The sequence below is a fragment of the Stegostoma tigrinum genome, chromosome 7, assembly GCF_030684315.1.
Source record: "Stegostoma tigrinum isolate sSteTig4 chromosome 7, sSteTig4.hap1, whole genome shotgun sequence".
Taxonomy (NCBI): Eukaryota; Metazoa; Chordata; class Chondrichthyes; order Orectolobiformes; family Stegostomatidae; genus Stegostoma; species Stegostoma tigrinum.
Genome location: NC_081360.1, coordinates 42556940 through 42572478, shown reverse-complemented (window position 1 = coordinate 42572478; position 15539 = coordinate 42556940). Strand labels below are relative to the sequence as shown.

Sequence of the window (15539 nt, the reverse complement as noted above, 5' to 3'; positions counted from 1 at the left end):
CTCAAGTCCCTTTTAAATCTTTCCCCTCTCACCTTAAAACTATGCCCTCTAGTTTGGGACTCCCTCACCCTGGGGAAAAGATTTTGGCTATTCACATTATCTATGCTGCTCATGATTTTATAAACCTCTACAAATTCATCCCTCAGCATCTACACTCCAGTGAAAAAAGTCCCAGTCAATGCAGCCTCTCCTCCAAAACCCAAACCCTTCAATCTAGGCAACATCCTTATAAATCTTTTTTGCATACTTTCCAATTTAATAATGTCCATTGTCTGGCAAGGCAATCGGCATTGTATGTAGTACTCCAGAAGTGGATTCACCAATGTTTTGTACAGCAGCAATATGTTGTCAAAGCTCCCATACTCAGTACTCTGATCAATGCAGGCAAGCGTGCCAATTGCCTACTTCACCACCCTGTCTACCTGTGATGCCACTTTCAAGAAACTGTGAACTTGCACCCTAGATCTCTCTTTGGACAATGCTCCCCAGAGCCCTACTATTAACAGTGTAAGTCCTGCTATGATTTATCTTACCTGTTCATCTGACTTTTGTATCCTTCTCCCTTTTACCCAACCATTGGCTGCTGTGCCTTATAGCTGTCTAGGCTCTCAGCACTAGAATTCCCTTTCACAGGCTCTTCAGCCTTTCCAGCTCCCTTGCCTCCTTTACAGTGCTGTTTAAAATCCAGCTCCCCAAACTTTTGGTCATCCTTCCTTATATTATCTGCGTTGCCTCTGCATCCATTTGTTTTTAATTGTACCTTGCGTGCAATGGAACAAAAAGGGTGAAACAAAGAAATGTGAATGCTGGAAATGTGAAATAAAAACTTTAAAAAATCACTGGGGAAACGCAGGTCTGGCAACATCTGTGGAGAGAAATTGGAGTTAATGTTTTGGATCCAGAGACCCTTCTGTAGAAGGTCTTGTTTTGTTTCAAGTGCTGTGGAATTTGATTTATAAATTTTGAGATGTTTTCTCAATTAAAATTTTTGCTGGTGTTGGATAGAAACTTGGCAGCTCTGAGTAGAAAACTATCAGGCCACATGTAGGCTTTAGGCTTGTCCAGCAGTAGAAGTAGGTTGATGGTTTACTGGTGAAGACAGGTTTCTGTGAAATTATCAGTTTCTGTGAGAGAGGGCAGAATCACTTGTAGCCAGGATAACAAAGAGTGAAGCTGGATGAGCACAGCAGGCCAAGCAGCATCTCAGGAGCACAAAAGCTGACATTTCGGGCCCAGACCCTTCTTCAGCGAGGGGGATGGGGAGAGGGATTTGAAATAAATAGGGAGATAGGGGGAGGCGGACTGAAGATGGATAGAGGAAAAGATAGGTGGAGAGGAGACAAGAGAATTGCAGTGGGAGAGAGATTCCCTGAGGTTGGTCCGGAGGGAGGAGGGTAACTTCTTCACGTTCGGCATCCCTGGAAGAGGCTTCGCAGTGAGGTTAAAATTGAGATCAGAGATAATGGGAACAATTTTAACCTCACTGCGAAGCCTCTTCCAGGGATGCCTAACCTGAAGGAGTTACCCTCCTCCATCTGGACCAACCTCAGGGAATCTCTCTGCCACTGGAACTCACTTGTAGCCTGCTGTATTCACATTGATGGCGTCAGAAAGTTTACACTTTGAGCAATTGTCCACTGACCTTTCCTGATGCTGGGTGGCAGTAACGAGTTGCAATCAGTGTTGTGACTGTAGTAATAGTGATAAGCATTATGCCCTTGTTGTCATTATGTACTTTGAATATATCTGCTGATGTCTGGATGAACTATTAATATCCAACATTACCTCAAACGGTGATGATAATAGCAATGCCAGCAAGAAGATGAAAGAATGAATTGCACACCTATTATGTGCCTGTACCTAGATAACAAAGTGTGAAGCTGGATGAACACAGCAGGCCAAGCAGCATCTCAGGACCAGGAAGGCTGACGTTTCAGGCCTCGACATCCAGCTCTACACCTTGTTATCTCAGAATTTCCAGCATCTGCAGTTCCTCTTATCTCTCTTATGCCTGTACCTGTTTGTTACAAAGCTCCAGAGAATTCTGACTGACATCTCTTCAATGAGGGTGAAATTACATTTTCTATTTCCTGTGATTTCAGCTCATATTTAAGCATATATACCAACAGTAGAGTGAGAAACAAATCTTGCACATTCTCGGAAGTAAATTGAGTTGATTTCATCTTTGTTGTTGTGAAATACCCATGTTTTGAAGAACCCAAAACCTTGTTTTAGGGCCCAGCCTTATTTAAATGGAACCTGCAAGTTGTAGGTGCAAGATAACAAGGTGTAGAGCTGGATGAACACAGCAGGCCAGGCAGCATCAGAGGAGCAGGAAAGCTGACGTTTTGGGCCTAGACCCTTCTTCAGAAATGGGGCAGGGGAAGTGGGTTCTGAAATAAATAGGGAGAGAGGAGGAGGTGGATGGAAGGTGGATAGAGGAGAAGATTGGTGGAGAGGTGACAGACAGGTCAAAGAGGCAGGAATGAAGCCAGTAAAGGTGAGTGTAGGTGGGGAGTTAGGGAGGAGATAGGGCAGTCCAGGGAGGTCGGACAGGTCAAGGTGTGAGGGATGAGGTTAGTACATAGGAGATGGGCGTGGGGCTTGAGGTGGGAGGAGGGGATAGCTGGGAGGAAGTTCAGGTTAGGGAGGTGGGGGCAAGCTGGGCTGGTTTTGGGATGCAGTAGCAGTAGGGGAGATTTTGAAGCTTGTGTTGTAGGTGTAAGCCTTGTTTCTGGATTGAAGTAGACAGGAAATTATTTTTGTCCATTCCCTCCTCCAAACTGGTCCATATTTAATTCTAAGGAGGGAACGAAGGCAAAGTGCCCTTAGGGATTTTGTGAAGCCAGTTGAAGCACTCTACCACTGGTGCAAACTCTACTCGCAATTCTTTAAAAATGCAATTGCTCTTCATCCAAAGACACCAAAATTGCATAATTAAGGGCCTATTTCCTGAATCGGGCCTGAACCCCAGCCCTTTCAAAATGGCAAAAGCTGGACTGTTGGCATAAAGTTGGCAATATGTCGAATGACTCACTTTGAACCCATTTCGGTCTTATTAATGCTGATATCAGACAGTTAATACTGGTCCAAGTAAATACTTAATGAAGCAAAGCATGGAGTTGCTTTTGGATAAGGTTTTTCACAGAATTTAGTTACTTCTTCACAATTTGCTACTTCAATCTTTTCAACCTTGGGAGTGTCTTTCACTATTGGCTTTGTTTTTAACCAGGGTTTCTGAAATAAAAAGCCTTCCTGCTCCAGATGCTATGATAGCAACATGACTGGGCAGGATTAGATTGCGTGCATCGAGATTCATTACAAGGATGCTTTTGCCTCAGCTCAATAAGGTGGAAAACATGTTTACTAATTTGCAAAGCATATTCCTTGGATGTTTCTATTTAAGCAGATTAGTTTTAATTTCTGCATGCAAATTATGGCATCTTTCACACAACCCAAGTACGTTGCTTTCAATTTCATGTAATGTAAATGTAATATCCTGTTAGGTAGGCTTGCACGACCAACTTTCAATCGATGGTTTTCCCATATACCTACATCCATCTATTCCACAAAATGATTGAAAGTCTGAATCTTTTACAGTAGAGTTCCTTTCCCTAATCTTGCAAAAATGTATTACTTCAGATTTTTGTACGTTGAATATTTGAATCACTTGATCTACCCATCTGTTAACTTATTGCACCTCTTAGTGTCTCTCCCTCCTTCAGTTTGTCACTCTGTTTTCCCTTACCACAGCAACTCTGTGTTTTGCTCACACAGTTTCAGTCCAGGTTGATTATATTTGTAAGTGCAGCCTTATTGCAGACCCTCATTTGGATTCCCATGGTTTAGCTGGTGTTACCGATATAAAAGTTGGTGCAGAAAAATTATTCATCTGTGGTGCTGATAGAGCCTACAGCAAAAGGAAGTGGCTGATTTCTTAGCAGAGGAAGAAAAAATTGTACATATTGTGCTTGTATTCATTGGAGTTTAGAAGAATGGAATGTGACTATATTGAAATAGAGAACACCCTGAAGGGTCTTAAAGGGTGGATGGTGAAAAGATGACTCACTTTATGAAAGAAGTGAAAATTAGGGGGCACAGGTTCAAAGTGAGAACTCCTTTATATGTTGGAGGTAAGAAATTTTCTTCTCTGGGGATTGGTAGTCCATGGTGTACTCTTGCAGAGAGTAGTGGTGGATGTGTCATTCAAAATTTTTAAGGCTTAATTTAGATTTGTGATTGACGAAAAAATAAAAGATCTAGAGGATATGTAGGAAAGGAGACTTGAGGCCACAATCTGATCAGCTATGATTTTGCCACATGGCAATACGGGGGCTAAATAGTTGACTTCTGCTCCTAACCTGTACATAATGTTCATAAATTGTACCCTTTCCATCTCCTAATTGATTATTTCTAGTTGCCAATCCAAGGTTTTATCTCGAGGAAAATGATTGTTTAATTTAATCAAGGTTCTTCTTTATTTCAGTCTAATGGGTATTTTTTTTCAATAATTTGTACTTGTCCTCTACTTTTTCATTTTCTCTTACACAGTGCCTAATTATAGTATGGTTTTGTTTCCAAATGTTCCCTGATTTTTAAATTGCCTACTTGCACTGCTTAATTCCCAAAGCCAGTTTAAACAGAGCTTTCTACCATTTTAGAATAACAACATATTAACCAAGAAAACATTTCCGAACAAAATGCAAAGCGTCTGGCTTTCTTATTCCATTATCACTTTTTTCTGTCATTCTGAAATTATAAAACTTGCTAAAATCTAATTTCTAAATTTAATATGCCTCTTAAATTTGACTACGGATTTTTCCTGCTTTAATTGATCTGTGGTAAATGACATATTCCCACTCAGATAGTACAACGTTTTAGTTCCTCAGTTGAATCCGATAAGATTCTGTTTGCACCTACTTTCCAGTAAAATTCTAATGTAGCAACAGTGTAATTTATTTTTATTAAAAGCTAATACCCATCACCAAAATTCCACTTCCCTCGTCTGCTGTTATTCTTGAAATTTAAGAGTAGGAATATTTCAGTCAACTCTAATCAAGCAACAACATTTTAAATATGCTGGTTTGTTTTGATACGGTATTTTAATTAATTTTTGGATCTAAACGGTTTCTTACGGACTGTGCTTTATTTTGTACCCATGTTCATTTGGATTCCCATGGTTTAGCAATTTTCTCTTTTTTCATATCATAATTGTTTTCTTTGAGTTTTGTTCAATTTCTTTGCAACCTTTTAAATCTGTTCTTACAAGCTATTTTACAAAGCTTATTTTCCTTTCTGAACTCCCTCCTCTCTCTTACTGTTCATTATCCCCACCGCTGCCATCCTCGATATTATTGAGCATCATGATAAAATAATTTTTTGAAGTTATTTTATGACAATTTGACATAAAATGAAAATAATAGTATAAAACTGAAATAGTCTAGCTTTTATCATGTGCAACCTATACAACATCAGTAAATCATTTTGGATTGGTTATCGAAAAGAGGGGAGCAAGAAAATTCATAAGTGAAAGCAGGTAAAGCAGTCAAGAGGCTTGGTTTAACTAGTCTTAAAAAGAAGTCAGTTTTGTTGCATGGACTAATACTTTGATAATAATTGAAAATGGTTTAGTATTTTGCAAAACAAATTAGGATCAAGTATACAGAAGTTAGTTCAACTGTTCATATCAATGAATATTTACTTGTCCATCTTTGCACTTCTTTGTTGGCATCATTTGCTAATTTCCCAGTGCCTTGTCTAATTAAAACAGTATTTCATCTAAAATTGTATTAGAGGAAAATGCCTCTACACAAGCTGCTTCAGGTGCTATGGAACATGATAACCCTAATCATCTCAAATGCTGATCATGGGCAATTTTGTTCTTCCATTCCCAAGATGCAATTATGCAAAATTTGGCAAGAGAGCAGCCACAATATAATTTCAAGGCTAGAACAGTTTTTGATGGACTCAATGGCCTTTTCCTTTCCCTATTTTTGTGTGAAGGCCCATTCAGCACATCCGGTAGTGCAAGTCTATAGATTTTTAAAAATGGACAAAAGTTAACTTTGGTCCCCTTGAATAAGAGTCTTGGCTCTTAAGAGTAATAGACAATAAGGACATGGGAAGGATGATTTAAATAATTTTGCACCCAGCCATCATTATAAAGGATAACAGTAAATTGATTGAATGTGTCATCAATAATGCTATTAAATAGTACCTGGTCTGCAATAACCTGCTCAGTGATGCCCAGTTTGTGTTCCAGCTTAGGATCACAGCTCCTGAACTCATTGCAGCCTCGATTCAAACATGGACAAAAGAATTGAATTCCAGAGGTGAAGTGAGAGAGATAGCCCTTGACATCATGGCCACAATTGACAGAGTGTGGAATCAAGGATCAAAACTGACATAAGTGGGTGTCAAAAGGGTAAACTCTCTGAATTGTATCTGTCACGTAGGAAGACAATTGTGGTTAATAGAAGTCTGTCATCTCAGCTTCAGGCCATCTCTGCAGGATTTTCTCAGGAAAATGTCCTAGGCCCAGCCATCTTCAGCTGCTTCATCAATGACCTATATCCATCATAAGGCCAGAAGTGGCAATGTGCAATCTTCAGTGAACAATGTTCCGCACCATTCATGACTCCTCGGACACTGAAACAGTCCATGTTCAAATACAATCTCCAGGCTTAGGCTGATGAGTGATAAGTAATGTCTACACCACACAAATGCTAGGCATGAATATTTTCAATAAGCCACAATCTAACTGTGGCCCCTGGATATTCTTTGGTTACCACCATTACTGATATCCCCACTATCAGCATCCTTGGGGTTTCCAGAAACTGAACTGCATTAGCCATGTAAGGAAAAGTTGCTAAAGTCTTACCAGATGTTAGCGAGAGTGACGGCTGGTGGTGGGTTTAACCTGAAGGTCACTGTGCCTCAGGTTAGGGGAGAGATTACAAGGTAACCTCAGCTGGTGCGGGAATTGGACCCATTCTGTCCAGCCACCTGAGCAAATGTTTGGATTCCAGTGACGTGTCTTCAGACCCTTGTTCTGAAGAAAGTTTACTGGACTTGAAATGTGAATGCAGTTTTCTGTTCACAGATTCTGTCAGACCTGCTGAGTTTTGCCAGCCATTTCTGCTTTGTTGGTTTCAGATCTCCAGCATTTGTGGTTTCTTTTAATTTGAGGTAGGAAACTAGGTTGTGAAGAGGCAATAAGTAGCAATAAAGTGATATGCTTAGGTAAAGTGAGTGATCGAAAATCTCGCAAAGGGATGAATGATAATGTGGGAAATGGGAAATTATGCATTTTGTCAGCAAGAATAAAAAAGAAACATTATCTAAATAGAGACTGTAGAGCTCTGAGATCCAGATAGATCTGAGGGTCTTACTGCATGATTCACAAAAGGTTAGTGATCAGATATAGCAAGTAATTAGGATATATGGTAGATTGTTGTTACATATTGCAAGGGAATTTTGACACAAAAGTCGGGAGGTATGGCATAAATTGTAGAGGGCATTAGTGAAGCTATATCTAGAGTAGTATTTGCAGTTTTGAGCTCCTTATTAAAGGAAGGACGTGAACCTTTTGGAAGCAGTTCAGAGACTGTTTATTAGCATAATCCTTGGAATGGGTGGGTTGCCTTATGAAGAAAGGTTGGGCAGGCCAGGCTTGTATCTGCTGGACCAGAGAATGGAAAAGGGTGACTTGATTGAAACATACAAGATCCTGAGGGGTCTTGATAAAGTGGGTGTGGAAAGAATGTTTCCTGATGTGGAAAAATATAGAAATAAAAGTTTAAGTTTAAAATTAAAAGTAAAGAGTTGCCTGTTTAATCCAGGTGAGGATTTTTTTTCTCAGAATGGGATATCTTTGTAACTCTTTTTTTTGGAAGGCATTTGAAAGAGTTTGGAATTTTTTTAAAGCATGAGATGGATAGATTCTTGGTAAGCGTGGTGGTGAAAGATTATCAGACAGATAGTAATGTAAATTGTTCAGATCAGCCATGCTTTTATTAAATGGCAGAACAGGGTCGTGGGGAGAAGTGATTTACTTCTGCTCCTAATTTGTATGTTCATGATAAGATTATGTCTTCTCCAGTAAGATAGAGAAGGAAAGTTTAGCAGTCACCTTTGGTGTGAGAAAGTTCCACCAATACCATTACGGATGTAATTTTGTGAAAGTAACCGGCCACGAGTCCCTGCTAGGGCTACTCAAAGAGGAACAGGCCATGCTACCCATAGCTTCTGGTTGACTTCAGAAGTGGGCTGCCATAGAACACCATCCAGGAGGCCAAGTAGCAAATGCGGATGCTTTGAGCCACCTCCTGCTGGCAAATACACCACCTGTGGTGCTGCCACGGGAAGAGTTTGTTCTGGTTTTAAACTCTCTTGGCACACGTCTGGTCACAACTGACAGTCTCAGACTGTGGACGCAAAAAGATCCGATTCTGGCGAAACTGAAACAGCTGGTGGTGATGGGGAGAGCAAGAGCTTCATCATCACGAGAGTCGAAACCTTTCTGGATCTGGTGAGACCAGATCACCTTAGAGGACGGGCCTTTCATTATGGGGAGAAAGAGTGATTGTCCCAACCAAAGGTCGCGGGTAGGAATTGGCTGAACTCCTCCACAGTCTTTCAAGGGGTTTCCAAAATGAAAAGGAAGATAACAACATCTTATGTCTGGTGGCCAGGATTGGATGTGGACATAGCCGCGTTGGTGGGGCAGTGCCCAGGGCACCAACAAAGACAAGAGTTATCACCAGCAGCTTCCCCACAATTGTGGGAATGGCCAAGTAAACCTTGCACTTGGTTACGTTTCGACTATGCCAGTGCTTTCATAGACTCAATGTTCTTAGGCATTGTGATTGCCCAGTCAATGTGATTGGACGTACATAGAGTTCATTTGTCAAACACGGGGACGACGATAGAAAAGCAGTGAGCATCTTTTACAATACACAGGCTTCCAGAGGTGCTGATTACAAACAATGGACCATCATTTACCAGCAGTAGAATAGCATTCAGCATATAAGGACAGCTCCACACCATCCATTGTCCAATGATCTGGCAAGAAAGAGCAGTCCACACATTGAAAGCAGACTTAATAAAACACCCTAGTGCTTCATTCAATATCGAACTGCCCCAGTTCCTACTTGATCACGGTTCATACAACTACAGAGAAAGCTCCAGCAGAGTTGACAATGGAGAGAAGACTCCGCACCAGGTTAAATTGGATCTTCTCGTCAGAAACTCCAATGCCAGACACAAGACTACTGTAAGTAAGAGAGATAGTCAAGTTCGGTGCCAAAACCAAGGAAATGGCCCTGTATGAGTATGAGGCATGGTCGACCTGAGGTCAGGTCCCATAATGTACAAAAGTTCAGGTAGGAGAAGCAGCCCTGAACAGGCACGTGGACCACATGAAAGCTGCAAACACTCAAACGGGGTAGGAGCGAAACATACCTGGTCCCTCAAAACAGCTAGAAAGGCTGTCTGAACCCATGGGTTCGCTCCTCCTTGAAGCATCAAAGAAATCTCAGCATCTTAGATGGGAACAATGGATGTCACAGCCTCCACACCTTTTACTGCCTGAAAACGAGGACAGATTTCTTCCGAGATACTCTGGGCACAAGAGGCTAGCTACGGTCTGGTACACATTGCCCGTATCTGAAGCTGAAGTGGAGGAACCGGACCCAGAAAAACATCCCAGGAATGGCTACACAAAAAGAACAGGCCTTCATCCTGGGACTTAGAGGGGCAGGGATGAAGTGATAGTAACAAGGTCAGCCTTGAGGTGGCCCTCATAGAATATGAGTTCCCTGATTGGGGATGTTAATCTGGTCCAATCAGGGAGCCCCAGCTGATAGATATGAACAGGAGTGCCAGAGCTTCGGTTCACTCTGAGAGCAGGCTTTGAGGAAGTCAGACCAGAGTAAAGTATTATGCACATGTAAATAAAGGGCGACTTACCAATGGGATACTGACCTCTGGAGTTATTTCAGAAAAATACCTACATTTCAATATTCAGAGAGATTAGAATGTTGAGTTTCCAATTTTCTATGCGTTCTGAGGAAAACTAGAGAGCACACGCAAGGAACTAGGCCAGAAAAAAATATATTCTAAGGGCAAAATGAAGTGTATGGAAAGGAGGGAGATTTGTGTAAAGCATAAATACCTGTGCAAGTATTATTTGGGCTGAACAACCTGATGTTGTGCTGTATGTTCCATGAAAAATTAATATAGTAAGTTTTATTTTAAAAAAGTTAATTTAAAATATTTTCTTAAGCTACAATGCAAGTGAACTGACACATTTTCAAATTTTACAGCTGCTTATAGGTCAAACTGAATAAAATTGAAAAATAATTAAAAGTCTGACTTTACTGTTTTGTTTAAATGCCTGCCATATTTATTTTTTGCTGTAGTTAAGCTATGGATGTTTTGAAGCTGAACATAAATAAAATGTTTTCATAAAGAAAAACACTTACAACATTTTGAAATCAAGAACATTGATTTCTGTTTTGTTTCCATTTGTCATTAATCTGGCAAACTCCAGTGGGAGATCACCTACAAAAACCAATAATGCATTTGTATTTTTGTGATTTGCAGTCTTTTTAACTATGCCAATAAATAGATTTTGTAAGTAAAAGAAAGGGATGTAAAATATTTTGCAGAATAATGAAGCTCAATAGAGCTGGACTGCTGACCACTTCTTACCTATATCTTAATCTCATTTGTTTCCGAGGGTCAGGTTAATTCCATGAAGAGGTCAGGTACTGAACGTCTATATGGCACCCACAGGGATTCCCCTCCCAGGCAAGCTGGAAAAGGAAATTACTGCAGTGAAACTGCCTTATATTTAAGAAAATGTTTAAACACTACTCCTTTTCTATTCTGCTTTTTCATGGTTAATCACACATATCTTATTAATTACCCAGATATTAAGGTTGTGGGGCAAAACAGTTGGTCCTCATCATCATTAGAGCTGTGAAACTGACAGCAATGTCTGGTCACACATCTACACTAAACGTAGAAATCTAAGAGTATCTGCCTGAGATTTGATGTTATTTAAAAGATGCGCTGTTAACATCCCCACAGATGGGAACCTTTAGCTGTTACTGAATTGATCTTAAATTTCACCTGTGTGATTTTTCAACCACTGTTTTAAAATAAAAGAAGCACACAAGATAAATGAGTAATTTGGGTTCTTACTGGCAAACTACAGAATGTAGAAATCAGATGGTGGTCGTGGAGGGTTGCTTTTCAGATTGGAGGCTTGTGCCCAGTTGTGTGTCACAAGGATCAGTGCTGAGTGCACTGTTTTTCCTCATTTGTATAAATAATTTGGATGTGAACATTAAAAAGTATCGTTAGTAAGTTTGCAGATGACACCAAAATTAGGGGTGCAATGGAAAGTGAAGAAGGTTACCTCAGAGTACAATGGAACCTTGATCACATGGGCAAATATGCTGAGGCTGTAGTTTAATTTAGATAAATGTGAGGTGCTGTTTTTTGGAAATGCAAACCAGAGCAGGACTTATACCACCTCATGGTAAGGTCCTGGGGAGAGTTGCTGAACAAAGAGTCCTTGGAGTGCTGGCTCGTAGTTTCTTGACATTGGAGTCCCAGGTAGACAGGAAAATGAATATGCTTGCCGTTATTTGTCAGCATTTTGTTTATGGGAGTTGGGAGGCAATGCTGGAGAGGACATTGGTGAGGCCACTTCTGGAATACTGTATTCAGTTCTGGTGTCGCTGCTATGGGGAGGATGTTGTGAAGGTTGAAAGGGCTCAGAAAAGCTTTACAAGGATGTTGCCAGGGTTGGAGGGTTTGAGCGAGAGGGAGAGGCTGAATAGGCTGGTGCTATTTTCCCTGGAGTGTCGGAGGATGAGGGACGACCTTATAAAAAGCTATAAATAATCACAATAGGCATGTATAGGGTATATAGACAAGGACATTTTTGTTGGATAGAGAAGTCCAAAACTAAAGGCCATAGGTTTAAGGTGAGAGGGGAAAGATTTAAAATGAACGTAAAGGGCAACTTTTTCATGCAGAAGGTGGTGCGTGTATAGAATTAGCTGCCAGAAGAAGCGGCAGAGGCTGGAACAATTACAACATTTAAAAGGCATCTGGATGGCTACATGAAGAGGAAGGGTTTAGAGGGATATGGGCCAAATGCTGGCAAATGTGACTGGATTTATTTAGGATACTTGGTTGGCATGGTTGAGTTGGACCAAAGAGTCTGTTTCCATGCTGTACAGGTGTATGACACTCTGACTCTAATGAGTATTGTTGAACAGAGTCTCTAGCTTTGAAAAAGGATTTTATATTCATAGAATATCAATTTTCCACTCAAAATAAAAATTCTCCAGAATTTTAAGATATTGAATGTTTCTGCTTCCTGAGTACATGTGCTAATCTTTATTTCTCTCTCTGTGGAATGATTAAATGTGGAAGCATAATCAGTAGATTTCATTGCCTGATTTGCTGACTGTACATACCTGTCAGTGTGATTGGCTATTTAACCTGCATGATGGCTTCACCTTTACTTTATGCTAGATTGTTGGTGTCAGAATCAAATTAATGTCAGGAACAGGGGAATCCACACTGCAGGGTTCAATGGATCTTTGTCGGCAGCTTTCTGTGATTTCAACAATGATGACCTCTTGTCAGTGCTGACTGAAAATTCCAGACCATATCACCAGCTTCGTTTTTCAGCAAAAGTGTCATTTGCCCAGTATGATCGAGTTTATGTGGAATGTGCATAATTACCGGACATCCAGTCTTCTAAAAGATTACACTACGTCTACCTCATCCTAAATAGGAAATATGTCCCTAAAATGTCAAGCCACAAAGATAGCATTTAGGTTATGATTTATTTCTTAAATTTACATGTGTATGAAGCTGATACTTCCTTCTCTCTGATTATATCAGACATTCCTAATCCATGAAGATGTTACAAAGATGCCTAGTTAATGCCTTGAATTTAGATTTTCTTTTGTTCAGGGAGCGACAAATAGATAGTGCTGTGATAGATGAAAATAGTGGTAGTTATCACAGTTTGAAAAATATAAAAGTTGTGCATAATTTAATAATTCTGTGATCACTGTGCGTTAAATTATTTTGCTGTTCCACGTAGTTTTGAATTTAGTAAATCATTAAAGCACATTTACTTTTATTATTTTCAGAGCCAGTACTTTGCATGAGTGTCTGACTTTGCGTTATGCCAAATAATTTTCGTGTAGGGCAGAAGAAAGATTATTCATCAGTGGAAGTCTTTAGTGTACCCTTGTCACACTCCCAGATGCACACCTGGTGCTTTGCTATATGCTTGGCACCAGACTGATGGGCATCTCAGTGGCAGTACCATGGAAACATCGTCAGGAGCCAGATAATACACTCTCTGGGAAATAGTTGAAATGTTATTCCTTGCCAAAAGAAAAGTAATGCAAAAATGTGGCTGATAATGAAAATGTATCTTCTCATTTTGGTTAAAAATATACTTTCCTTGTTTATTGTGTCTATTCTTTGTAATCACCCTGAAACCAAGTTATGCACATTTTTTTTTACCTTTTACTACTTGTCTGCTTGCCAGATTTGATCCCAAAGGTGTTCAGTGACTAATATGCTGGGTAAAAGCCAGAATATCTTACAAACGTCTTGTTTTTCTGGCAGGAAAACAGCCACAATATCACAATCTTTGTGTCTAGATTCAAACCTCTAATTTTACTTTTATAGCGAATGCCAGATAAGAATCATTATAATGAAATCAGGAATATTAAAGCATTATCTTTGTTTGAGCATTTTTAAATTCAGCAATCTTTTTGTTGATCTGCATCAGGATTATTGTAGAGACTTTAGGGACTGCACACAGAAAGATAGACGTGATAGGGGTAATAATTATTGCAAAACTTTGTTGTTATATCACCTAGCTTTTACAGCATAAAAATAATGGTTGGATGGAAAAGAATCCTTTTTTTCCCCACTTTATATACCTAGCGAAGAGCTTGGTTACAATGCATATTGTAATGGTCAGAAAATCTTTGTGATGTTTGTATAGTAAGCTAGATTTAATGATTTTGTTTCCTAGGTCCCGTGTAAACAAATCCTATCTGGCAGTTCAAGAGGCAGAGAGGGTTGTTTTGAATGTATCTGTATTCAATGCAGGGGACGATGCATATTCAACAACTCTAACTGTTAAATTTCACAAAGACTTACATTTCATAAGAATGGTTGACGTGGTAAGTATAATGTATGTTGACAAACCGTAAATTTGCAAATGATGTTTAACCAATCTAGCTTAGCGTCTGGACATCAGAGTTAACATGAGATAGTAAGAACTGCTGATCCTGGAGTCAGAGATAACAGAGTGTGGAGCTGGAGGAACAAAGCAGGCCAGGCAGCAACAGAGGAGCAGGAAAGCTGACGTTTTGGGTCGGGACCCTTCTTCAGAAATGTTAGCATTTCTTCTTCTTAACAGAAAAGTTAATGTTCTGTTTTGATCAAAGGATGTCTAATATTGGCCAAGTGATGGTATAACACAATATTATTTGCTTCTTTGAAGATTAAAATGTATCTTGCTGTGTTTTTGATGCTGTTATTTCAGATAGACCATTTGGAACTAATAATGCGATTTGGATTTTTCTATGAGAAGGACAGTGAAATTCGTAGCATCCACTGTCATCATTCTATGAGTATGCCATGTTTCAGATCACCCTGAATAGACTCAGTGGGAAAATCTCTCAAGTGATGAAGGTTCTATTCTTGTGCTATTATCTTCACAGTAAAAATCTTTGAAAAGTTGACACCACGTTGAATCAGGTTTTAACTGTTTTCAACTTCATAATTGCTTCTAAGCAGCCTCACTGGCCCTGAAAAGCTAAATTAATATACTTCATATTTGTCGAATGCCAACATTCTCCATTACAATGAAATCAACTTATATTTTTAATTTGTTTATGTGAATATTTTAACTTCTATCACAATTTAAGCACAATTGTTGGCTTTACTTTCTGGGGGAGTAAAAAAGGGTATTTTTTATTTCCTCGTTTGCAATCTGAGAGTATTGCAATATGGCACCCAGCTTTCTGACATCACTGCTGCTGTATTCCTGGAGATCCTTTGACATGATGTCAGATTAAAATTGATGTCAGGAAAGGGGAAATTGCCCGACAGAGTTTGCTGGCTTTCTCCAAATTCACTGGTCAGCTTTGTCACAAAATGAAAATCTAGCCCCAAAAATCATTATTATGATCCATATACCAGAACCAGGGATCACAGTGTGTAGCAGGTCATTTACGACTGAGATGAGGAGAAATTTCTTCAGTCAGAAAGTGTTTAAGCTATGAAATTCTCTGCTACAGAAAGCAGCTGAGGCCAAAATATTCTTTGTTATCAAGAAGCAGATACAGTTATGGGGGCTAAAGGGATCAAAGAGTGTGGGGAGAAAGCAGGAATAGGACACCATTTTGGACGATCAATCATGACCATAGAGCAGGCTTGAAGGCTGGGATGGCCAGCCATTATCCTTTCATGTTTCTGCA

At 39.7% G+C, this 15539-nt stretch overlaps 1 protein-coding gene across 4 annotated transcripts in view; it reads left to right on the top strand.

The window, feature by feature from the left end:
• Window positions 1-15539, top strand: part of itga4 (integrin alpha 4) — a 144980-nt gene that overhangs the window by 77553 nt on the left and 51888 nt on the right. For all 4 annotated transcript variants that reach the window (XM_048535070.1, XM_059647193.1, XM_048535071.1 and 1 more), the window contains exon 18: window positions 14087-14237. In XM_048535070.1, coding sequence (XP_048391027.1) covers window positions 14087-14237 — 151 coding nt within the window. The remainder of the gene's footprint in view (window positions 1-14086; window positions 14238-15539) is intronic.